We start from the raw sequence: 26,603 nt of genomic DNA on the forward strand, positions 1-26,603 counted from the left end.
TTTGGCCGTTATAAATCTGAATTCTCTCAGGATATACACCGATCCATCATTCTTTACCTCAGGGGTATGATGCGATGGCTAATATCAATATGTCTTATTATTATTAATTATTAAGGTATCATAGATATTTTTGTCCTCACGTTTATTTAATCTTTCTTTCTTCACTCCATCCCTTGTCTACTAATTCCCTTACATCTATCTCTTTTGTGTTCACCATACTCATTTCCCTGCCTGTATTCTGTGCGTGTTTTTGTCCCTTCTGTTACTGTTTACTTGTCATTTAGCCTTTGAAGAAGATCCTGCTAGGATCGAAACGTCAGGCCAACTTACTTTTACACATTCTCTTAATACACAGGCTCTTTAGTGGATAAGCAGTTTGCTAACAGTTTTATTTTATTTGGTATATTTTATGAAGACGGCGAATGCGGTCAAGGAAAGAGACTTCGGTCTGTGACCTGTCTTCGTGAGGACGGTCAGATGGTCCCAATCGGTTTCTGTCAGTCGGAGGACCTGGCCGAGGGGGAGGAGGACTGCTCGGTGGAATGTCCACAGGACTGTACGGTATCCAGCTGGCTGTCATGGTCCTCTTGTTCAGCACGGTGTGGAACAGGTGAGAGCAGACTAATAACCGTAGGAGAGTATTCAGTTTATCAGGAGAATTTAAATCCAATGTGTAGATTGTGAGAAGAAAAAAACAGAATCACGCATTGGTTTGCTTTTGCCGCTCTCCTATATGGTCTGTTGCCTAAATTAGGAGCTTTAAGTATTAGAGACGAGCACATATATATCAACAGTTGCCGTGGTGCAGCGGTTGTTCTCCCCACCCGCAGAGCGAGAGGTGTTTTGGTGCCTGGGTTCGATCCCCGGCCACGGCAGTTTTCTTTTGCATGGTTACCAAATTACGCTATTGAAGTATAGGAATTGGGTTTGCTTTGTAGTAACAATTTAAACCTGCCTCAGGTACAGACAGTTTGGATGTCTAGAGCGAGTGTACGATCATATGGCTAGAAAACAAACTAAATGGGATAGGCATCGGAGAGAGGTGGAAAACGAAGGAGTCGAAATACGCAATATGGGGAGGAGGAGGAGGGGGGCATGTTAAACCTATAGATGTCACCATCGCTAGTGTTAAAAGCATTGATTGTGAGTCGGCCATTTTAAACGGAACTACTTCAATATCTTCACATGTATCTATTAATGAGATGTGTGAGAGAGCCATTTGATCCGTGCTTTTGATCTGGCCTCTACAAAATATATGAAAAATGTAAAATGTAAATATATGAAATCATGGATCGTAGCCAACCTAGTAAAACTTTCTCTTTGGTCTACAGGCATTAAGGTAAGACAACGTGAGACAGTGATAGACAATAGTGCTGGTGGTAAGGTATGTCCTCATCTGACTGAATCCGTCCCCTGTCGTCTCGCCTCGTGCGATGACTTTGTGTGGGCTGTCGGTGACTGGAGTCCATGTTACATTACCAATACGAGTAGTAACTGTGGCCCGGGGTTGAGGAACAGGACGGTAGCATGTCCAGCCGGAGAGGAGTTTGGGGCAGACTGTGCTCAACGGAACCCTAAGCCACCCATCGTGACCCCTTGTGAACTGCCCTGCGTGGGTGAGTATTTAACCTTAGGCTAGCAATGGTACCATTTACTACACACATCCTATGCACTAGCAGGCCTGTATGTGTTCTGTCCAGCTTGTAATGTGGGTATAACTTAACAAATTTTCTGTGGAATATATATGTGTGGTATTCTGAAACTTTTTACAACGTTGAACATGGTATATGGTTGCTCAAAGAGAGCAAATTATGGTTAGCACCAGTGAGTGGAAGGGAGGAGGGGGGTGGGGGGGGTAACTATACAACTAAATGGGAAACGTTTCTAAGTTTGTGAAAATGGATTCAGTCAGAAAAAAAAGGAAATCGAGAATACAGACTTGTTGCTCTGTTAATGTCAATACCATTACTGAATGATTATTTGTATTGTAAAAACCACCTTGAACCTTGTAATGTATGAATCGTTGATTTCAGGTGATTGTGTGGTCAGTGAATGGTCAGAGTTCACCCCCTGTTCGTCAGATTGTGATCCCATAGGGTATAAGAACAGGAGTCGTACGGTCATTCGCGATCCGGCGGAGAATGGCCAACCATGTGGTGACCTCAGCGAGGTGGTCGACTGTGATGTAGAAAGCTGTCAAGCATCCAAGCACAGACTGGAGACGAGTGTATGGACCGAGTGCCAACCACACCACGGTGACTGTGGACCAGGTAGGAACATTTTAGGGTGGTTGTGAAGAACCGGCTTAAAGGAGCTTACCTCAGGACATAGTGTAGCTGGTGTTGCTGATACTTGCCATTTAGTTGAAATTGATTGAGATACACTATTTATGATCAAGTAATTCCATGGTTTCAGAAGAGAAGAGCTATGGGAATATTTTCAAAGAAATTATATTAAATATATATTATATATATTAATACCCTTTATTCATGTTTGTATGTTTGTATGTTGCAAGGCTTCCCCTGTGAGTGTAGATATCATTATTATCACATACTCTCCATCCACTAATGTTTCACAAACAGTATGCTTCAAGTTAAAGTTACAAGTTGAAACATGGGACACCGCATCTTGTAGGAGGGGTATGAGGGGAGGGAGTGTCCTCCCCCTCGCCCCTCCCCTCACCCAACCACCACTACTATTGAAGGCAAGGTTGGATTTTTGAATTGAACTGCATACCAAATGGCTTTTGTACAGCTTTATACAGAAGTAGAGTACAGTGTAAAGTTTTACTAAATATTTCAGTTTTTGCAGACTTTTTCTCAGCAAAAAGGTGAACATTGTGCTTCTAAACCAGTCATATAGAGGGATACATGCTACCTGTGTACTTTTTCCTCCCCTCCCCCACCCCCTCCCCCACCCCTCCCCCACCTCTCCCACCCCCCCACCCAGTCATATAGAGTGATGAATGCTACCTGTGTACTTTTCAAAGCTTGCGTATTATGGAAACTGTCATTTTTAATGTCACAAAGACCTTTAGACAGTCAGGACACAAAAGTTTGCCGGCGGGACAAAATAATTTTCGTTTGCAAAGATGGGACAATCCTGATTAATGGGGACATATGGTGACCATAAATGAAGTAGTATTGACCGATTAATGGGGACATATGGTGACCCTAAATGACTTAATGGGGACTTTTGGTGACCATAAATGAAGTAGTATTTACCGATTAATGGGGACATATGGTGACCATAAATGAAATAGAATAAATTTACCGATTAATGAAGACATATGATAACCCTAAATGAAGTAATATATATATCTAAGGCAACAATTTGATTGGATTTCTTAATTTGGTGCTATTTGTTCCTATTATTTGTTCCTTTCTGAATCTAGACAGTCTACACATTTTTGAAACATCTTCCGTTTTTTGTTTGTTTTTGAACATCTTTCCGTTTTTTTTTTAAAACATCTTCTGTTTTCTGTGTCGGTGTGTTTTCTGTCTATTAGGTGTACAGTGGCAGGTAATAAGTTGCATGAATGAGGTCACCGGTCTTCCAGTCAGTGTAGACTGGTGCAATCAGTCCCACGAGGTCCAAGAGCAAGCGTGCTTTATCCACTGCCCGATCGATTGTGAGTACGGTAGTCTTTCTCAATGGTCACCATGTACCCATCACTGCGGCATCGAAGGGGTACAGACCAGGTCCAGACAACTCCTGACAGAGGCCAAGTATGGGGGAAGGACCTGCGTTAGACAGCTTAATCAGGTATTTATTAAAGGCAACCCTGTTTATGGAATGGTACTTTATAACTCACAGGGTATGTAATCTCTCATTATATATAATATCATTTTTGGTTTACAGTCTTGTTCAGGGCCAAGGCCCTCTCACACGACTTTACAACTTAACCCTGGTCATTGGTAACTTGTCACACCTACACACCAAAGTGTGCACAATTCAATCAATCTCTCCTGGGGCACCACAGTGCACCTGCAACCACGTGTCCCCCGGGGGACTTCCCATAGGGTGCAGCCACAAACCGGCGCAAACAACTAACAACATTATAGCCGTTGGCGGCTGGTATCCGGTGCAAGTATGATAGGATTATGATATGATGATCATATTGTCAAGCATTAGCTCTTCATATAGTTTTTTTCATTTTACAGTAATCATTCATTTGATCATTTCATGGTTTTATTGTAATTAATACCCCTCTCAGACTACCATAGGCATGAAATCTAGCTTCTCTATATATATATTAGTTATGCACAATTTATACTACAGTATGAGAATGTCCTTGTGTTTGGTGTAGTATGGCATAGTGGAATGAACATGTTCAGTTACTGTTGTCATGGTTACTATTGTCATGGATATTATTGTTATGATTATTATTATTATGGTTACTTTGTAGTACAAGCATTAGTATGAAGGCCAGTTATAACACATAACCATTGTCCTTACTCAGCATGCTATAAGTTTGTTGTTGTTTAACTTTTCACAGAGTTGTCAGGTGTGACCAAACAGTGGCATAGTCTGTAAAAGGAAAAGCCCTTGGGTATGCTAGTTAAATTTTAAAAGTGGAATTGACAAATTCACCAAAATTCAAGTGTTCATACTGACACACAATTTGATATGATAGCAGTCTGTCTCTTTTTTCATATCGTGTAAAAGTAAATTGGCCTGACGTTTCGATCCTAGCAGGATCTTCTTCAAAGGCTAAATGACAAGTAACAGTTACAGAAGGGACAAAAACACACACAGAATACAGACAGGTTAATGAGCATGGTGAACACAAAGAGATAGATGTAAGGGGATTAGTAGACAAGGGCTGGAGAGAAGAATTTTCTGACACATGTACGTATTTGTTGTCTGAACTTGTCAAATGCGATGTCTGATGAATGTTATACTTTTCCACATAATTATTTGGAATGTATTTAACATTAAAACTTTGCTTTTACCTCTTCAGACTGGGCCTTGTAACATCAAACCCTGCTTCACCTATCAGTGGCTGAAAGAACCCTGGGGAGCTTGTCTCTTTGACAGTTTTACAGGGTGCGGTGTGGGTGTCGAGACACGCAGAGTGGAGTGTCTGAGGAGTGACGGGCTCAGCGTAGCCCTGGAATTCTGTATTTTACCAGGTATGAAATACAGGATGTATTAAGGGCAGCCCTATCAGGGAGTTGCACCAGGTATGATGTCATGATGACATCATACTCATTGTAAGCTCAATCAGTGGCTGGAAATGTATAACTTCCTCAGTGTTGTATTTGAACTGGCTATGACCAGTGATAACAGAAATTGTGGCTGAACGATTACGTGTTTACAAGATTATGGGAGAATAGTTAATACTTTCCACACATTCCCGTTCCAAGGACTACTTGTAATTGTACGTGACCATCTGAAGGGCTAGGGTGTATTGACCCCTAGCATCTGACCACTTTCTCAATTTCAAGGAAGTCATGGTGAATAAAGTTGCTTGAAAACCATTGGAAGAGGAGATCCAATCACCAGATTATACAAATCCATGAAACACTCAATGCTTATGTTAGAGCAGAATATACAAATCCATGAAACACTCAATGCTTATGTTAGAGCAGAATATACAAATCCATGAAACACTCAATGTTAATTTGTTAAGCAGAATATACAAATTCATGAAACACTCATTCTTAAAGCAGAATATACAAATTCATGAAACACTCAATGCTGATTTCAATTAAAGCAGAATATACTAAATTCATGAAACACTCAATGCTTATGATAAAGCAGAATACACAAATTAATGAAACACTCAATGCTGATTTCTTAAAGCAGAGTACACAAATCTGTGAAACACTCAATGCTGATTTCTTACAGTAGAATACACAAATCCATGATACACTCAATGCCTATGATAAAGCAGAATACACAAATCCATGATAAAAAGCACTTTCACAAGAAGGTGTTTTAATAATGAGAAGGAGTGTTGACACCATTATCTGTTGGGACCACAGCGATCTTGTTGGTTGATAATCACGGATAATCTAATTCATGTGAGTGGACACGCTGTGTAAACTATTTGTTCGAGTTAGAGGCATTCCTCCATGTTTGAACGGTACTGTGGTCGAGTGGATAAAGGCGGTGGCATTTGAAGCAATGAGGCTTAGCAATCGGGTGGTCCGGGGTTCGATAACCGGCCGGGTCATAGTAAGGTGGGTTTTTAATCCGAGAGCAATCTACGGTTTTCCCATCTGAAATGACTTTCTAATTTGAAAAGATTCCAAATTTGAGTTAAAATGTTGAATTGGAAGCCACCCGACGTGTAAGTTGTAATCCATAAGCCCTTGCAGGTTTCTCCCACATTTGTGGTCGCTTGAGTGTCGTAAAAATAACTGTTGATTATTATTTCTATTATTATTATTATTAATATTATTATGATTATTATTATTAATATTATTATTATTACTATTATTACTTGACCGATTCAGAGAGACAAAGCTATTCACTTACAATTGTGGGTTTCTCCCACATTTGTGGTTGCTTAAGCATCATAAAAATAACCTTTTGATTATTATTATTATTATTATTATTACTTGACCGATTCAGAGAGACAAAGCTATTCACCTACAATTGTCGAGGTGAACTCTCCTCCTTCCACTTTTTAATGAACTGTTTTTTTTTTATCTCTCATCTTCAGAGGATGCTGCAATAAGGTTGAGTAATGATGTTGTAAGAGAACTCAACATGTCATCTTTGGACGTGCTGTCATCTAGAACCTGTGAGAAACCCTGTCCTGGTGATTGTGTGGTAAGACTAAGTTACTACATCAGTTTTGGAAACTAAAGCAGGACATATTTGGTGTGTCATTTCTGAGAAACCTTGGGCCAGCTAGTGCTTACCCCTATGTAAAAGGACTGTGTGCAATCAGTGGTATGTACACCAGTGAACCTATCATACTTCTTGTCTTGTTAATACTTAAAGGCTCCTGAAGGCTCATGAATATTGACCAGTGTTTTTCAGAACAGTACCTACAACCCCCCTGGCATTTATTTACACCCATTTTACACATGTACAAAGAGGGAATTCTTTTACATAATTGAAAAGCCCATAGAATTATGCTATCCACTGCACTTACCCAATGATTATAAGTGCAAACTATCAAAAAAAGCAGAAAAAATCTTGATAAAAATATGAAAGGAAATGCTGAAATAAGCATATTAATTCATGAAAAGCTACCAGTCCTGTTTATAAACTCTTTCTCAGTCTGGTTACAAAACATTTTGGAGCTCTTTGAGAATAACTTATTTTGGTCAAGCAGTTTGCTCAAGGACGGTATTGTTGATTTCTTAAAGACAACAAAAGGAATCTATGCGATGGTGATGACGTGTGTATGTGTGTGTGCGTGTGAACATATATGACACCGTCTGGTAAACATGATGACTCACCAAGTGTACGGTGCATAAAATTTCAAACTTGGTATGTAGATTTAACCATTAGGTAATTGTTTGCTCCTTTTTGTTATTGAGCATGGTCAAATATCATTTGAGGTCACTAGTGGCAGAAATATGAAAACCTTGTAAACAAGCTTACTGAACATCTGTAGTTTTGGTGAATGTCATACTGGGGTGGTAGGTGCCGCTTTAATACTGAATGCTACAAGTTAAGCAGTTTTGACCAAGGTTAAAAGGTCATTTGAGATCAACAGGAGGGAAACTCTGAAAATCATGTCTCAATCGATAACATTAGCTTTGGTGAATTGCATACGTACTATGTGGGTGCCCCTTAGTTATTGGGGAAAGTCAATAGATGACAAAATCTGAAATTCTTGTTAACTTGATAACTTAAGAGGTAAAGCTACAATGAACCTAATACTCAGAAGGCACATCCACCTTGAAGTGAATACAAGAACTGTGGTGTTCTTTGAAAAGGTCAAAGGTCACTATAGGTCAAAGTCTGAAAACATTGTTAATGTGATAACTATAAGTTAACCTTAGATGAAACTCACACTTTGGTGTGAGAGTACCCTACAGTGAAGTTCTCAGTTAATTGTTTAGAGTTTCTTTTGGCTCACAATATCTGAAAAGATCTTGAACAATGCATATATAGTCAGTCGAAAGGTGAAATCTAGTCTTGAGACTTCATACTCTTCTTCTTTTGTTGTGTGAATTAAACACACTTAGCCCTCCTCAGGTGTCACACTCTTGAGCTTCAAGGGATGAACAGGTTATTTGAAATGGCTACAGAAGTGGCCTTGTTCTCTGTGATAGATGGGTATAGGGATGGTTTTTGTCAAAATTATTTCAGAGGGAATAAACAATGCCATAACAATCATTCGTTAAATAACGATTGTTAAAAGGTGGTTGGTGGCAGAGCTGAAATGTTAGATCTGGTTAAAAAAAAAAAAAAAAAAAAAAAAGGGTTCATGTGGTCATAGAGCAGCTATGTGACTGTATTCAACATAATAAGACTGTTCTTTCTGGATATTGAAACATTTTGGCATAAAAGTTGTACATTAGAAAATTCTTATAAGTTGCTCAATAATTTATTTGATGCCCACATGTGATTATTACAAGATGTAGTGCTCTTGGGTAGTGGCGTAGCTAAGGGGGTTCAAGGGAGGGCACGTGCCCCGGGCTTAGGGGGGTGCTGAAATGGGAGAATGAGAGTAAAAAAAATGAGCACTTTTTAGAAAAACATGACGAAGTTGATGTATGTCGTCAGGCATGAATATTTCCAGTTACTAATAAGAATCTGAACTGAATGTAGTTGTTTTTATTAGCAAATTTATAGATTGTGATTTCTTTTCAGTCCATTTCGACCGTTTTCTCTTTTTAAAATTTTTTTATTCTGTTCTGTATTCTGTCATGACTACATGTCACGGAAATTTCGGGTATTTCAGTATACAGTTCCAAGGCAGTAGATTTCGAAAGGTGGAAATATCATAGGCGTAGGAGCAGAATTTGATTTAGGGGGGGGGGAGGGCTGTAACGACTTGCAGGAAAAATATAACCAACAATTTTTGCGTGCTATGCGCGCCATTTCATTTTCTTTCAGTAGTGGGGGGGGGGCGCAATTTTCTACTCTTGTACATGGGCGCCAAAACCTCTAGCTACGCCTCTGCTCTTGGGACTTAAAAAGGATGTTTAAATTTCTGTTCTTCTGATTCTCACCTAATTCTTGGACCAATTTCAACTCAACTTGATCTACATATAGTCAGATAAATAAGTGGAATACGAAGAGTCAAGTAAAGGGAGTCACAAAGCTTTCTGAGTTTTCATCTGTATCAAGTATTACCATGTTGCTATGGTTTTTCTCTGTTTCCTGGGACATAAATGGTGGTGGGTATAATGCCACTTGGTTCATCTGTTGACAGGATAGTGTGTGTTCTGGTATAAATGATATTGTTTTATTTGATTGCATCTATTTCCTAGGTCTCTGATTGGTCCGAGTTTTCATCTTGCTTTGGGAGTTGTTTTGATTCATCCATTCCTGGTAATCAGACCAGATCCAGACATATTGTTGCCATGCCATCACCTGATGGATTCCAGTGTCCAAAGGATACCATAGAGTCCAAGTAAGTCAAAGAATTACCTCTCTGATATTACCTTCCATGGTCCTATAGATACCCAAGCAAAATGCTCCAACCCTGAGACAATCCTCTGTCTGTTATACCAAGATATATATACATATATATATTTATAAGTATATACAGTAAGTTTCTTAAGTTTTTGCTGCTTCTTTTGAATGATTCCTGTTAACATATATTTATTTATTTATGCTTGAAGCAGCCCTGTTACATTTGGTTGGTGGTTGTTATACTGACCAAACCTGTCACATTTGGTCCGTGGTTGTTATACTGACCAAGCCTGTTACATTTGGTCCGTGGTTGTAATACTTCCACCAAGCCTAATACATTTGGGTCGTGGTTGTAATACTGTGTCCAAGCCTGTAACATTGGCCGTTGTTGTAATACTGGGACCAAGCCTGTTACATTTGGTCCGTGATTGTAATACTTCAACCATGCCTGTGACATCTGGACCATGGTTGTAAAACTTCCATATATAGAGCTTGTGTTTCCAGCAGTTTTCAGTAAAATAATTTGCATATTTATTTAGATTGTTAGATTCAGAGAAAGATGAATCTTTCATTTAGTATTCTCCCATATCTTGTATTATTGCTTCAACAGGCCCTGTAACTCCAAACATTGTCCAGAGTTTAGTTGGATGTCCGGACCCTGGAATATGGAAGAAGGCGTTAGAGACGTCTGGTGTCAAATGAAAGGTTAGCAAAATGAAAAATAATAATCAAACTGCGGTTTTGTAGTTCATCTTAAAGATATCTGTTTACTGAGCTCTGTGAAATAATTGCTTTCCATAAATGGACTAATAGAAAACATTATGGTATGTTATTGTGTTTATTTATTTGGATGTCTGGTATCTTGGATATTGTGTCATTTCTTTGAAGAATTATCTCTTTCAGTGTTTTATGCTTCTCTTAGTAAGAGCACACAGGAAGAAGTAATAATAATGTGTGTATGTATGTATGTAATTTAGATCCTCCTGCAAGCAGGAACTCGCAAAGAAGCCTCATTGGCTTATCAAAGCCGCAAGCTGACCGAAGTCAGTCTCTTAGATGCATATTTAACGTCCATGATTATGAATTGTCAATTGTCAACGACTCTGTAACTGGACGACATACATTAATCTTGGAGTAATAATACCAGTGAAAGATATTTATAAAAACACAGACCTTGTTAGTTGCAACCTTTGTTATTGTATCGCTCTTTCCTCAGGTTCCTCAGTGTCTAATGTTACAGGAGGGTGCATCGAGGGTAAGAGACCGCCCTCCTCTCAGCGGTGCCGTGACCCCCGGTGTGCTGCCCATGGCAGTGTCTGTGATGCTGGCTATTGTAAATGTCAAGAGGGCTTTGAAGGTAGTCCTGATTCTCATTTTTGACCCATGATATTAAACATCCTTAAATAATAGTCTGGTGGAATGGTGGAATCATTAACATTAATAATAGTCTGCTTGGTGGAATCATTAATGTTAATAATAGTCTGGTGGAATGGTGGAATCATTAACGTAAATAATAATCACATCATCTGAGTTGTCAATTTTAGACTGGCTCAAAGTCTTCAGTCTTGTAAATGTAGAATCAGATAAAAAAAATTGGAACTGTTTCAGGGAGTTGAACTTTGTGAGCAATTGTATAATAGCATGCTTGTCTCTGAATGGTGTTAGAATTGAAAGTTTATTCCATTGTTTTCCTGTTAGCTTGTGTTTGTGAAGCATGCTGCCCTCTAAGGAATGCTAAATCAAAAACTTGCATCCATATATAAGGCCAAAAGTTTTATTTTTAATTATTATTTTTTTAATTATTTTTATTAAATTAATTTTTTTTTTTTTTTAATTTTATTTTTTTGTTTGTTTTATTTTTTTAAGGTGATGGCTTAGTTTGTTACCCTCTGGAAGGATGCAGGGACAACGCAGACTGTCTTGAAGTCCTGGAGGAGACCTACTGCGCCAAGGGTGGAGTCTGTCGCTGTGAGAGGACCTATGACCTCAGAGAAGGAACTTGTCGGGTGCCATATGCCAGGCGACACACAAACAGTATGTTCTATCTGCACCAATTTGTTGGGGGGGGGGGGGATGGGAATAAATGAAATATATTGTCACCTTAGGAAAAGCATATCAGCATTTTTGAGCATGGATGATGATAACATTAATAGTAATCATAATAATAATAATAAAATAACAATAATGCCTTGATAGTCCAATACATTAGAGGATTTTAACCATCATTCTGTCAGAGAACATTAAAGGTATTGAAGACTCGCCCCAAACTGCTTGCCGCCCTCCGAAAAAAGTTAACTTTCCGTTGCTTGCAAGTGATGTTTTCTTTTTGTCGCTACAAAATGCAGACAGTAATGAAACGTGATACCTTGTTATCTTTTATCTAGACCTGAGATGTCCATCGCTGCTATGTACACTGTGTTATGGGCATTGACCGTAGCTGTATGTACTGACTGTACACTAGTGTCTAATTACCGACGGTAGCAAGCTGTGTGTGTATTTTCTGGGATCGATAGTGGTGTGTAACACTTCTGTTACACCTCATTTCAAACTAGGTCAGATTAGTGGCATCTGACGTTTCTTTGTGCGCGAGTCTTCACTCCCTTTAAGTCACACCTTGCTTCCACAATTATATCATGAACATTCTCTCAACAGAAACATGGGTATGGTTTGTTATAGCTGGCTGCTGCCTGGTAGCACTGCTGATACTGATGGCTGCAATCTACTGTGTATCAAGGTCTGTCATTTCACATTCTGTGGTTTTAAAGAGATCGGTTTAAGGGTCCAATGTTAGCTAATTTAAAATTCTTTTAAAGCAGGGATGTTTTTTCACTTGGTTGTCAACTATTATTACTCTTCCCCAAATCTGCAGAAAGTTACTCAGAGTGGGTGGGACTGTAATTTATGAGACCAGGTCAAACACTTCACCCACTGTTCAATCACATGAATGTTATGTAGAAACATTCCATTTGATGTTAAACATTTCTTGAATATCTTGTGAAATGAAAAAATGAAAAATATTCAAATATTAGACTCTGTCTTTATGCTTACTTGAAATACAATTTAACTGGTCAAGCTAAATGAAATGTATTGTTTTTAAAGTTAAGTATTTTATAACATCAGCAATTTAAATCCAATTGCTTAATTATGGTGCAATTAATTACTCGTGAAAGACACTGGTTACAAGTTGTTGATAATTCGACCATAATATGTCTTAATTGTTTGAAACCTTTCAAGGAAAATATTTCCAATTTTCTGTATTTGATTTACAGAGCTGAAAAAGGAGGTTTCGAGCCGTTGTCACAGAATGGCGCTGAAGGAGGACCACTACCTGCTGATAATGACCCAGAATTTATAAAGATGTCAATGTTAGAAAACCAGCTAGGAGATTCCTGAAGATGCCAATGTTAGATAATACCAGCTAGGAGATTCCTGAAGATGCCAATGTTAGATAATACCAGCTAGGAGATTCCTGAAGATGCCAATGTTAGATAATACCAGCTAGGAGATTCCTGAAGATGCCAATGGTAGATAATACCAGCTAGGAGATTCCTGAAGATACCAATGTTAGATAATACCAGCTAGGAGATTCCTGAAGATACTAATGTTAGATAATACCAGCTAGGAGATTCCTGAAGATAACAATGTTAGATAATACCAGGTAGGAGATTCCTGAAGATACTAATGTTAGATAATAGCAGGTAGGGGATTCCTAAAGATACCAATGTTAGATAATACCAGCTAGGAGAGTCCTGAAGATGTTAATGTTAGATAATACCAGCTAGGAGATTCCCGAAGATACCAATGTTAGATAATACCAGCTAGGAGATTCCTGGAGATACCAATGTTAGATAATACCAGCTAGGAGATTCCCGAAGATACCAATGTAAGATAATACCAGATAGGAGATTCCTGAAGATACCAATGTTTAATACCAGCCGAGATTCCTGAAGATAATAATGTTAGATAATACCAGCTAGGAGATTCCTGAAGATACTAATGTTAGATAATACCAGCTATGAGAGTCCTGAAGATACTAATGTGAGATAATACCAGCTAGGAGAGTCCTGAAGATACCACTGTTAGACAATACCAGCTAGGAGATTCCTGAAGATACCAATGTTAGATAATACCAGCTAGGAGATTCCTGAAGATGCCAATGTTAGATACCAGCTAGGAGATTCCTGAAGATGCCAATGTTAGATAATACCAGCTAGGAGATTCCTGAAGATACCAATGTTAGATAATACCAGCCGAGATTCCTGAAGATACTAATGTTAGATAGTACCAGCTAGGAGATTCCTAAAGATACCAATGTTAGATAATACCAGCTAGGAGAGTCCTGAAGATGTTAATGTTAGATAATACCAGCTAGGAGATTCCTGAAGATACCAATGTTAGATAATACCAGCTAGGAGATTCCTGGAGATACCAATGTTAGATAATACCAGCTAGGAGATTCCCGAAGATACCAATGTAAGATAATACCAGATAGGAGATTCCTGAAGATACCAATGTTTAATACCAGCCGAGATTCCTGAAGATAATAATGTTAGATAATACCAGCTAGGAGATTCCTGAAGATACTAATGTTAGATAATACCAGCTAGGAGATTCCTGAAGATACCAATGTTAGATAATACCAGCTAGGAGATTCCTGAAGATACCATTGTTAGATAATACCAGAGAGGAGATTCCTGAAGATACCAATGTTAGATAATACCAGCTAGGAGATTCCTGAAGATACTAATGTTAGATAATACCAGCTAGGAGATTCCTGAAGATACCAATGTTAGATAATACCAGCTAGGAGTTTCCTGAAGATACCATTGTTAGATAATACCAGAGAGGAGATTCCTGAAGATACCAATGTTAGATAATACAAGCTAGGAGATTCCTGAAGATAATAATGTTAGAGAATACCAGCTAGGAGATTCCTGAAGATACCAATGTTAGATAATACCAGCTAGGAGAGTCCTGAAGATACTAATGGAAGATAATACCAGCTAGGAGAGTCCTGAAGATGTTAATGTTAGATAATACCAGCTAGGAGATTCCTGAAGATACCAATGTTAGATAATACCAGCTAGGAGATTCCTGGAGATACCAATGTTAGATAATACCAGCTAGGAGAGTCCCGAAGATACCAATGTAAGATAATACCAGATAGGAGATTCCTGAAGATACCAATGTTTAATACCAGCCGAGATTCCTGAAGATAATAATGTTAGATAATACCAGCTAGGAGATTCCTGAAGATACTAATGTTAGATAATACCAGCTATGAGAGTCCTGAAGATACTAATGTTAGATAATACCAGCTAGGAGAGTCCTGAAGATGCTAATGTTAGATAATACCAGCTAGGAGAGTCCCGAATATACCAATGTTAGAGAATACCAGCTAGGAGAGTCCCGAAGATAATAATGTTAGATAATACCAGCTAGGAGAGTCCCGAAGATACCAATGTTAGACAATACCAGCTAGGAGAGTCCCGAAGATACCAATGTTAGATAATACCAGCTAGGAGAGTCCTGAAGATACTAATGTTAGATAATACCAGCTAGGAGATTCCTGAAGATACCAATGTTAGATACTACAAGCTAGGAGATTCCTGAAGATACCAATGTTAGATAATACCAGCTAGGAGATTCCTGAAGATACCAAAGTTAGATAATACCAGCTAGGAGAGTCCTGAAGATACCAATGTTAGAGAATACCAGCTAGGATAGCCCTCAAGATACTAATGTTAGATAATACCAGCTAGGAGATTCCTGAAGATACTAATGTTAGAGAATACCAGCTAGGAGAGTCCTGAAGATACTCATGTTAGATAATACCAGCTAGGAGAGTCCTGAAGATACCATTGTTAGATAATACCAGCTAGGAGATTCCTGAAGAAACCAATGTTAGATAATACCAGCTAGGAGAGTCCTGAAGATACCAATGCTAGATAATACCAGCTAGGAGATTCCTGAAGATACTAATGTTAGATAATACCAGCTAGGAGAGTCCTGAAGATGCCAATGTTAGATAATACCAGCTAGGAGATTCCTGAAGATGCCAATGTTAGAGAATACCAGCTAGGAGAGTCCTGAAGATGCCAATGTTAGATAATACCAGCTAGGAGAGTCCTGAAGATGCCACTGTTAGAGAATACCAGCTAGGAGATTCCTGAAGATACTAATGGTGGATCATACCAGCTAGGAGATTCCTGAAGATACTAATGTTAGATAATACCAGCTAGGAGATTCCTGAAGATACTAATGTTAGATAATACCAGCTAGGAGATTCCTGAAGATACCAATGTTAGATAATACCAGCTAGGAGAGTCCTGAAGATACTAATGTTAGATAATACCAGCTAGGAGAGTCCTGAAGATGCCAATGTTAGATAATACCAGCTAGGAGATTCCTGAAGATACCACTGTTAGAGAATACCAGCTAGGAGATTCCTGAAGATACTCATGTTAGAGAATACCAGCTAGGAGATTCCTGAAGATACTAATGTTAGATAATACCAGCTAGGAGATTCCTGAAGATACTAATATTGGATAATACCAGCTAGGAGATTCCTGAAGATACTAATGTTTGAGAATACCAGTTCACTTGATAGCTGGTACTAATAATAATTTAATGTTACCTAATCTGGGGAAATCCATGTTTGTGCTGTCAGTAGGCCAGGGTTGAGAAGATATGAACAAGCTGATAACAATTATTATCTATGGAAAATTGACTAACTGGTACCAAAATTTAAAAAAAGATTTAAATGGCATAATGGGAATTTGTAATTGAATTTAGAGATCTGATGTAACAGGGTAGAGTTACCATGGTGATAAGATTGATGTGAATGTAAAAATAATTTTTTGTTCTGTTAAAGTGACCAGTTGTTGTTTATACTGGGTAAATCCTGCCATCATCAAAGTGGTTGAATAAAAGCCTACTTTATAGTTAGTTTATTGTGATGAATTGATGATGTCTCATACAATTAATGTGTAAAGTCTAAAGGGCTGGTAATAATCAACATATCCCCTTAGACCTACCAAACATTCATAGTAGATGTACATAGCCTAAACTAATTTACATATTTAAATCAGGGCTAAAGTTAGAAATGTCATTATTATTATTATTAACTTGTATTATGGATTATAATTAATACAGTCAGCTGATCAGCCCGTAACCCTAACAGCAAGTAACCTCAACTTTAGTATGTGTGGACACGTTTATTTCTTATGATGGAAGTATTGTGCAAAAACACCAAGTTAACAATACATTAGTTGTGTTCACAACAAATAGCCTTGATAAAAAACACATGTACATCTATGCAACTCCTTCCCTGTATATACAACATATACCCTGTATATGCATTGTACAGTACACAGTATATACAACATATAGGCTACCCTGTATATACAATGTACAGTGTATGTACAACATATACCCTGTATAAGAATTGTGTGCAGTGTATGTACAACATATACCCTGTATATGCATTGCACACAGTGTATGTACAACATATACCCTGTATATGCATTGTACAGTGTATGTATGTACAAACACTGTACAATGCATATGCAATGTACACAGTGTATGTGCAACATATACCCTGTATATGCAATGTACACAGTGTATGTACAACATAAACCCTATACTGCAATAATACGCAAAGTATATACAATATTATATGTGCCAACCATATTTTTAACTAATAATGTCCTACTACTTTATGTACATAACCTTTTTCCACATTCACCTTGCATCATCAAGGCTGACACATACTTTTGGTAACTTTCCTTCCCGTTTTAAAATGATTTTAACCTTTAATTAGCCTTAGCCATAAATGCATTATTAAAGTATTTTATCCATTTATGTTTTTTAAGTATTTTGTAACTATTTGGTGCTTAGGTTTATGAGCCACGTCTGGTCACGTGATCACTGGTGCTGTAGTTTTTAGATAATTAATTGTTTCATTATTATGTAAACAGCTCTAAATTCCTGGAATTTATACCCCTTAATACAACTTAGGCTTCAATGTAGCCATCTCAACTGCTACAGTATGATCTTAATCTAAATTTAATATTTATAGATGCAATGATATGAAAATATTTGAAATCATGTTTTCCATTTTTTAAAATTTTATTTTAACAATCAAATGAATTGTTGCTGAGGGCCACTGCTGATTAAGTTGTCTTTAGACCCATATGTCATTCAGGATGTGTGCTATGTTCATGTTTAGTTATTGTTAGTAAGTATGTAGTTTTGTTCTCAGGTATAAACTCATTTGTCAGAATTTGTAGTTCATTGTATCGTAGGGGGCATTGATAAGAGAACATGTTATACACTTTCATAAAGTATAAAATAAATAAATTTGATAAAGATATTAAACTCCATGGTTTTCATCTTTCACTGTTTTTAATTACTATGTCAATTAGCCAGCAGCAACCGGCCTTTACAGATGGAAACTGACAACATAGCTGATGAGCTTTTTATCAAAGTTGTTATTCAGTCTTTACCTTTAAAGGCATTGAAGACTTCGCCAAACTGCATGCATGCTGCCCTCTGAAAAAAGTTAACTTTCCGTTGCTTGAAAGTGACGTCTTGTTCTTGTCGCTCCAAAATGCAGACAGTAATGAAACGTTATCTTTAGATGGACCTGAGATGTCCATCGCTGTATTGTTTGTACACTGTGCTGTGGGTATTGACCGTAGCTGCATGTATTGACTGTACGCTAGTGTCTAATTACCGACCGTAGCAAGCTGTGTGTGTATTTTCTGGGATCGATGGTGGTGTCTAGCACTTCTGTTACACCTCGTTCGAAACTAGGTCAGATTACCGGCATTAGACGCTTCTTTTTGCGAGAGTCTTCACACTCTTTTAACATCACACTAAAACAAGACCAGTGCTTAAATTGTAATGAAGAATGAAGCACTGCAACTCTCAAAGTAATTTGTTCCTCACTCTGACAATAACTGTGTTTTAATGGTTTATCTGGCTGCTGAAGTCCCATGGGAGTAAACTGATACCTCTTGTTAATATGAGGATTTTCTGGTAGCTGAAACTGACATCGGGAAAACCTTACCTTCTGGACAATAATAGACTTATGCATTTTCACGCGCCATCGCCGCTTAACTCACAGAAAAAAAAATATATCACCGACTAATACCGTAGCCTGCTAAGGACAGCCGGTCTAGCCAGTTACATCTGGCCTGATCCGGTGCCTTGGTCTGGTCATTCTTTTCCTGTGACTTGCACTGCTACAAGCAAGTCAACATTTTTGTGCATGCCCCACTAACCATGTGGGGATAGTTGATGACTTTCTGATCTTTAGGCAAACAGCACACTCTCATAGCATTTAATATCATGAAAATCTCAACAATCTGGCAACAGTAGAGAGAATTATATCATCAGGGCACTTCGGCTGAAAATGTCTGGGTTTGGCTTTTAAAATTGGCCAATCATTTATACACAGATGAAAAGATATTTTTACATATAGGTCCAGGGGCCTGTCTAAGGGCCCTGCTGGGGTCCAGGGGCAAAGGCCCACCAGGGGACCAAGGCAGGGAGGTTGGGCTCACATCTTGAAATCTTCATGTTTGCTTCTGTTTTGTCCCTGAACTGATATGTCAGTCATAAACATATTTTAACAAAAGTCACATCTGACAAGTGATTAGACTTAAATTAAGATTGACAACTTATCTGTTTAACATCCAGGTTTAACTTAGGGCCTTAATCATGATTAATCAAACTCACATTATCGTAGGCCTACTTTCATTTAGGGAGTGGAAATCTCAGGAGGAAGCTACCCCCCCCCCCTCCCCTGCAGAGTACAGCACTGTACTTGGCATCAGTTTAACTTATTCACAAATAAAACATTTTGTGAACATATGTACATACCTACTAAACTAGAACTTGAGATATTAGTGAGTAATATGGTTAAAACGACAACATGACTAGCAGTTTAGCATCCAGGCTTAGCAGATATAGTCTCAGCGGTGTATGGGCACGGTTTCTCATTTAATTTATGCTATAAGTGAAATCCGTAATTACCTATTTCAACTCATTTGAAATGTTCTATTTTTCATCAGGGGTTGAGCAGATGATAATGAAACATTAATAACTACTAATCTCATAGCACAATTATGTTTGAGCTCCCTTTATGAGATACAAGAGTCATTATGAGCCTGGTAGGCCTAGCGCCTACACCAGTCAGTCACTAAACCTGGGAATGGGGGGGGGGGGAGGAGGGGTTGGGACATTTGATATTTTGGGTGGGGACCTTTCAGAAAGTGCCCCCTCGCCCATGATCGATGACCCTGTCAAGGATACATCAACAAGAAGATTTTATGGCCTAAGTAAAGCTTTTTGAGAGCATTTGTCCAGATGACATCACAGACACCCCAAATGTGATCCAACTTCCTGGAGTAGTTGAATGTTTAGCCAGTCAAACAATGTTGCATTCAAAGCAACCAATATCTCGAGTTAGGGGTAAGCTATTGAGATTGAGTTTTCAACTACCAGTGGGGGAATATTTTTCCCTCATTTCACATTTCACATTATTTCTCACCAGAAAATCCTTTTTAAGAAACTTGAACCAGGAAAACAAAAAGGTGGTTCTGATGCCTAAACATATTCATATCGTGGTAATCGTTACATGTTAATATTCATGAACTAGTGCACGCCATGATGAAGAGGATTATCTATTGACTAATGCAGCAACATATAAAGGAAGGTACCAGGAATCGGTTATCATATTGACAAAGTCTATTTCGAGAAAGTATAAACAGGTACATGCATGAATATTAATGAGGTCATGTTTTATGATCTCATAAGCATGTATCTATTACTTAAATTTTAATATCCAAGTACATGTTAAAAGCTAATTAGACTACACCATTTCAGAGATATCTGATTAAGAATTTCATGTTCCACTGATTAATATTCATGATATAACCACAAAACACTACACGATTGTGTTTCAATGTAGTGTAACAAACCTAATATGACAAAGATGAAAAATGTGGAACATTTAGTTCTTGTCTTGTGTTTATAAGCCAATTTCTTGCAAGTTAATGAATTTAATATTAATGACAAAGTTGGAGACATCATGAAAATGTGCTTATTATGTACCAACATCACCCTACCAGGTACCTTAAGCCATGCCCACTCATTAATATTCATGATATTAGAACCAATAGGGCACATCTACTCATTGGGCATCTATCGACCAAATATAACATGAATTCAACTTGTGTTTGTTTCAGATATCGTGTTTACCAGCTGTTTTGGACAATTTCCCATTAAGCCCCATCTCCACTCATGAATATTAATGAAGTTAAAGTTGTTGTCGCAGAGAAACACACTACAAATAAGAACTCAACAGCCAGTACAAGACTTCCTTTAGCAAAACATCTCTTGGTTTCAAAGTAGAAAAAATCTATTCATGATTTTATTTCAAAAACATTATTCTGAACCCAATTTTGTTTATTTCAGCTGATATTTTCATATTAAACCATCACTTATATCTGCATATTATATATATGAGTCATAACACCAATTTAAAACTCATAATAGTGAAATAAACCATTATGAGATCATGGTTTTTTTTGAGAAACAAATTTTCGTCTGATTCTCTGAACAACTTGCCAATGAGCATTGAGGAGGTAATATACAGTGCATACATCAACAACCAAGGGCTTGATTAGAAACACATGAATCCCCTGTAACACATACGAGTCCAGAAGCAATCTGAGTAAAATGTTTGTTCGTATCATTCATGTTATACAGGGATGAGCCCGGGGTAAATAAAAAATCACGGAACTTTTCAAAAATTGCGGTATAGGCTCCAGTTTCCGTATGCTACAGTGTGTTAGGATAATAGTTTTTGTCCTCGAGGTAGAAAAGAGATCACAGATATTCCACGAATTCGCGGAAAAAGCTCATGTCTGGTTATAGGCTTCTAGTACTAAAAGGCTTAACCTGTGAGGATGAATGCAATATCTAATAGTAGCCACATCAAAACAAACAAACTCTGAATTATCTCAGTAAATTTAATTCAAATAACAAGTGTTGGTATTGGAAATATCATGGTACATGCACATTAATATCAGTTATTGGACAGTTGCATCATTTCATCTGGCCAATTTACAGTCCTTACGGTAAGCTAAGGCTACAATAAACCATTGATCAACCTTCCCTTTCCCTACGCCCCACCCCATCATTACTTCTCTCTCTCCCACCCCATCCTTCCTTAACCCACCCCTCCCTCCCCCACCCCCATACCTAATTAGCTTCCTCCTGAATTACTGAAAACCTGAGCAGAACTAAACAAGACCTGCCAATGAAGCTGAAGGATTATAAATCCATCTTAGTATCTCTTTGCTCCTAAAGGCTTGTCTATTGCCATCTGGTGTGTACAGTATTAACAGCCTAAAAATAACATAATAATCTGCGATACAACATGTCTATGACTTGATATGCAGCTGTACACACCAGGTGTCTGATTTGCAGTTAAAATATAAAATAAACTGATTCAACATCTTTATGAAACCAATTTCATTATTCCATAGTATAGACAATACTCTGCTGCTATGATAAACAGCCTTGGCAAGACTGGGATCATTGTTGTATGTAGCTAGACGGCCTGCTAGTCATATGGTCCATTGGATGTACCAGAGGGCCTACTAGTCATATGGTCCATGCTCACACCAGAGGGCCTGCTAGTCATATGGTTCATTGGTTGTACCAGAGGGCCTACTAGTCATATGGTCCATGCTTGTACCAGAGGGCCTGCTAGTCATATGGTCCATGGTTGTACCAGAGGGCCTGCTAGTCATATGGTCCATGGTTGTAGCAGAGGGCCTGCCAGTCATATGGTCCATTGGTTGTACCAGAAGGCCTGCTAGCCATATGGTCCATTGGTTGTACCAGAGGGCCTGCTAGTCATATGGTCCATGGTTGCACCAGAGGGCCTGCTAGTCATATGGTTCATTGGTTGTACCAGAGGGCCTACTAGTCATATGGTCCATGCTCACACCAGAGGGCCTGCTAGTCATATGGTTCATTGGTTGTACCAGAGGGCCTACTAGTCATATGGTCCATGCTTACACCAGAGGGCCTGCTAGTCATATGGTCCATTGGTTGTACCAGAGGGCCTGCTAGTGATATGGTCCATGGTTGTACCAGAGGGCCTGCTAGTCATATTGTCCATGGTTGTACCAGAGGGCCTGCTAGTCATATGGTCCATGGTGGTACCACAGGGCCTGCTATTGGAGAATGGTCCAACCATCCTTCTGACTGGTCTCATTTTCTGGGCCAATCAAAGACACAGATTGAATCTGAGAATCACTACCAAGATACCTGAAGGAAAAAAAACCAATGTTATCACTCATAGTCATAGTACAATATGATAATATGATCTACTCTACATTAGTTATGGCAGAGGAAATTGCAACTGTTTAAAAACCCTTTCTTGTTTAATCTCAGTACTGTATCCAGGGACTACAATGTCAACGTCTGTGCCATTTCTCTCATCGCGGTGTTTACACTATGTAATATGAAACCAAACCTATGCATGGTCAGAGTGAAAGTCCAGTTCAAGCCGTGCAAGGCACAGCTTCTGCAGGTTGATTGGAACTTTTTTGTCTTTTTGTTTGGGAAAAGCAGACAATCGAGCAAATTTAAAGTAACAAATTAAGTGGAAGACAAGCAGTACAAAAATTTCGAAGCTTTAGAAGAGTGAAGGAAACTACTTAGGAAAAATAATGGGAGGTCGCCTCTGACCTGGCGGGATGTACCCTTATGCTCAGAAAAATAAATAACAAAATTAAAAATAGTTCCCGGTGAATGGACTGTTCCCCAGAGGAGGACAATTTCGATGGGGTTTTACTTACAAGTCCTGGGTTCCTAAACAAGGGCCCCTCCTCCCTCTGCCAGGGCTAAAGCCTCCTGCCAGTTTGAAAAAATCTAAGGTATCTAGGGAACTTTTCAAGTGATTTTTAGCATAGGTTTTGTGAACTAAGTGTTTAATTAAGAGGTCATGGGTTAGGGGATCAAGAAGAAGGGTGTTTTTTAAGGATTTTTTGGTTGAGATAATTGGTTGTTCAAAAAGTGGTTAAGAGTTTGCTGCTTCAAGGAGCTTACTAAGTGGCGATGTAGCTAGGGATATTAAGGCAAATTCTAAGGGCTTTATTATTAATAATGTTTAATTCGGAAACTTGAGATTTATTACAACTAAGGAGGCAGATACTGCCATAAGTAATAATTGGTTTAATTTTCGAGTTATAATTTTTTAATCAAGTATGTGGGGATAGGTATTTTAGATTACTTAGGCTTTTACGTGAGTTTAGGATCCTCCAAGCTTTACCGATAGTGATATTAATGTGTTTCTTAAAATTTAGTTTTATTGTCTAGGGTGATTCCTATGTAAACAGCTTCTTTGCTGGGTGTGATGTCAGTCGTAAAAAGATTAATACTGTAGCCCTCGGTCGAGTCTTTAGAATCAGGGTACTTAAAGATTACAAGCTTAGATTTATTCCGATTAAATTTCACTCTCCATTTTCTACACCAGGAGCTTAGGGTGTTGAAGAATCTTTGTAGTGCACTGATGCATAGGGAAATTCTTTTACTTGTATGCCAAATAGCGAGATTGACTTCAATGTGTGGAGTGAAGCTTATCATAAGGGAGATTTTAACGTAGATGTTGTATAAAAGTGGTCTTAGCACTGAGTCTTGTGCAGTTCCAGCTTTGAGTTCAAAGATAGGAAGAGAAAAGTCTGATGATAAGATTTGGGAGATTATACTTTAACAGTTTGAATCGTAGGCCATTGTGCCAGGTTTTATCAAAGGCCTTTTCACAGGCTAGAAAAATAGCTGCCGAGTGGAGTCTGTTTTGGAATCCGATTTTGTCTTTTCGTTAATCTGAAAAGGGGATTTATAGTAGACTTGTTAGCTCTAAAGCCTGCCTGATACGGAGAGCATTTATTAGTGTTCTCGAGGAAGCAACTAATTCGACCATTAAGGATTTTTTTCAAAGACTTTTCCTAAAACTGGGTGTAGACTGATTGGTCTATAATTGCTTGGATTCGAGTGGGATTTTTTTGCTTTTGGAATGAGAACAGCGCTAGCCATTTTCCAGGGAGAAGGGAAATAGCCTATTTTTATGAGTAGGTTGAAAAGTTTAATGGCATTATCTGTGAGGCTAGCTGGGCAGATGTTGAGCATTAGATAGGGAACACCGTGGTGACCCGGAGAGGAATAGTTATTTGTTTTAGCAAGAGCTAGTTTCCACTACATGGTTATTATAATAAAAATAATAATTAACAGTTCTTATATAGCGCAACTTACAATAAAGTCTCGCCGCTCTGTACTTAACCCTGGTCATTGGCAACATGTCTCACCTACACACCAAAGTGTGCACAATTCAAACAATCTCTCCTGGGGCACCACAGTGCACCACAGCCACGTGTCCCCTGGGGACTTCCCATAGGGTGCAGCCACAAACCGGCGCATGCAACTATATTTACAAGTCACCTGGCAAGTCCCCATTTATACACCTGGGTGAAGAGAGGCAATGGAGATAAAGTGCCTTGCCCAAGGACACAAAGCAATGATCTGGCCAGGGCTCGAACCTGTAATCCTTAGATCACAAGTCCACTGCCTTAACCACTTGACCACAACGCTGTTATGGGTCGGTAATTTCGTTTTCCTGGTTATTATCAGTAGTGACGTTAAAGTTAGGGGTGAACTGGTTTAAGTTAGCGTTGATAAAGTTATCAATGTACATAAGCTTTTTGGTGGGCAGCTATGACATAACAGGCCTTAGAGATTGGGGAAAAAAACTTAGAAGCTTCCAAATAAATGAGTGCTTGTCGTACCTTAGAAGATCGGCAGGTTCTCCAGCCGAAAAACAAAATAAAAATTGTAGCGTTTAAAAACACTTTTAGTCTTCCCCTCAGGAAGAGGAAAACTTAAACTGCTATTCTAACAGAAAGGCTGAAACAAGTTCTGTGATACGGTTCGAACAGAGTTACACATTCCATGCATTCCAAACAACCATGACAATGTCATGAAAAGCATTTAACAAACCTATTTGATGCATGAAACAAATATATCATGTGACACTGTCAACAGAGGGCAAGACTTTGTTGGTACTATAGACAACAGCATTGACCAATGAGAGAGAGCCTTACAGGTTTCTCTCTTTTGGGGGTTGGGAGCAGGCACTGTAAGCTTAGCAGAAAATTGATTCTTAATTCCTAATTCTTAATTCCTAATTCTTAAGTCTTAATTGTTAAGCTTTTAAGCTTTATGGAAGACTTACCTCCACTTTGTACTTTTGTGGCAAAACAAATAAATCAATAAATAAATTCTTAATTCCACTCTATTAGACTGTCATTTACAGAAACGAAGAGAGGTCAAAGTACGACTATGTATTATTATTATTATTAAATGTATATTTTGTATGAGACATAGGTAAGTAGACCAATAAGGTGAAGCAGGTAAATTACAAATAAAAGTGAGTCTTGTATCTCTGATCTGGTGTCATTCAGACAAACTACTGACCTCTGTGCCACATCTACGACATCTTCCCTAGTAACGGCAAAGAGTCGGTCCCTCTGAATCTGCCTGTCATCATCGGTGACTCCGTTCAGGAAGGTAGACACCCCTCGTGACCCTGGAGCAATGGGTGCGTCGACCTACCGGAGAGGAGGGAACAGAGCCAGTCACTGCCTCTACATCATAATTTCAACTCCTATTCTTGAAATTTATTCCCAGCACTACATGCTAAACACTAGTGTCTCAACCAATTATATTGCTGCGCATTACATAGTAGTATTTAAATAACAAAAGGGCATGTTTTAGCTACTATAATGGAAAAGGGATACTATTTTATAACAAATCGAAGCACTTCCAACAAACAAGGGTACTTCAGGATTTTCTGAAAAGTTGGGGGAGGGGAACACATCATTCTCTTTCCCCTCCTCCCCTCCCCTTCCCCCTCCCCCTCTCCTCCCCCTCCCAAATTAAATGGCAAGTCTTTCCTATGCTCAATTTCGTGC

At 38.6% G+C, this 26,603-nt stretch overlaps 2 protein-coding genes across 7 annotated transcripts in view; one reads left to right on the forward strand and one right to left on the reverse strand.

The window, feature by feature from the left end:
• The window catches only part of LOC139981949 (thrombospondin type-1 domain-containing protein 7A-like), a 62,584-nt gene extending 44,653 nt beyond the window's left edge, over positions 1 to 17,931 (forward strand). Inside the window, exons 12-23 of the mRNA XM_071994370.1 lie at positions 416 to 610; positions 1,332 to 1,616; positions 2,034 to 2,270; positions 3,509 to 3,765; positions 4,964 to 5,135; positions 6,674 to 6,783; positions 9,408 to 9,550; positions 10,163 to 10,257; positions 10,769 to 10,909; positions 11,419 to 11,586; positions 12,205 to 12,286; positions 12,822 to 17,931. Of these exons, the coding sequence (XP_071850471.1) occupies positions 416 to 610; positions 1,332 to 1,616; positions 2,034 to 2,270; positions 3,509 to 3,765; positions 4,964 to 5,135; positions 6,674 to 6,783; positions 9,408 to 9,550; positions 10,163 to 10,257; positions 10,769 to 10,909; positions 11,419 to 11,586; positions 12,205 to 12,286; positions 12,822 to 12,945 (2,009 nt within the window). The 3' untranslated portion in view covers positions 12,946 to 17,931. The remainder of the gene's footprint in view (positions 1 to 415; positions 611 to 1,331; positions 1,617 to 2,033; positions 2,271 to 3,508; positions 3,766 to 4,963; positions 5,136 to 6,673; positions 6,784 to 9,407; positions 9,551 to 10,162; positions 10,258 to 10,768; positions 10,910 to 11,418; positions 11,587 to 12,204; positions 12,287 to 12,821) is intronic.
• Positions 17,932 to 21,825: 3,894 nt separating this feature from the next.
• The window catches only part of LOC139981950 (presequence protease, mitochondrial-like), a 31,930-nt gene continuing 27,152 nt past the window's right edge, over positions 21,826 to 26,603 (reverse strand). For 3 of the 6 annotated variants that reach the window (XM_071994373.1, XM_071994374.1, XM_071994372.1), the window contains 2 exons: positions 26,107 to 26,240; positions 22,710 to 22,902 (listed from right to left, as the gene is read on the reverse strand). In XM_071994373.1, the coding sequence (XP_071850474.1) occupies positions 22,809 to 22,902; positions 26,107 to 26,240 (228 nt within the window). In that variant the 3' untranslated portion in view covers positions 22,710 to 22,808. The other 3 variants (XM_071994377.1, XM_071994375.1, XM_071994376.1) reach the window with 3 other exon arrangements.

The sequence above is a fragment of the Apostichopus japonicus genome, chromosome 16 (genome assembly GCF_037975245.1).
Source record: "Apostichopus japonicus isolate 1M-3 chromosome 16, ASM3797524v1, whole genome shotgun sequence".
NCBI classification, from domain to species: domain Eukaryota; kingdom Metazoa; phylum Echinodermata; class Holothuroidea; order Aspidochirotida; family Stichopodidae; genus Apostichopus; species Apostichopus japonicus.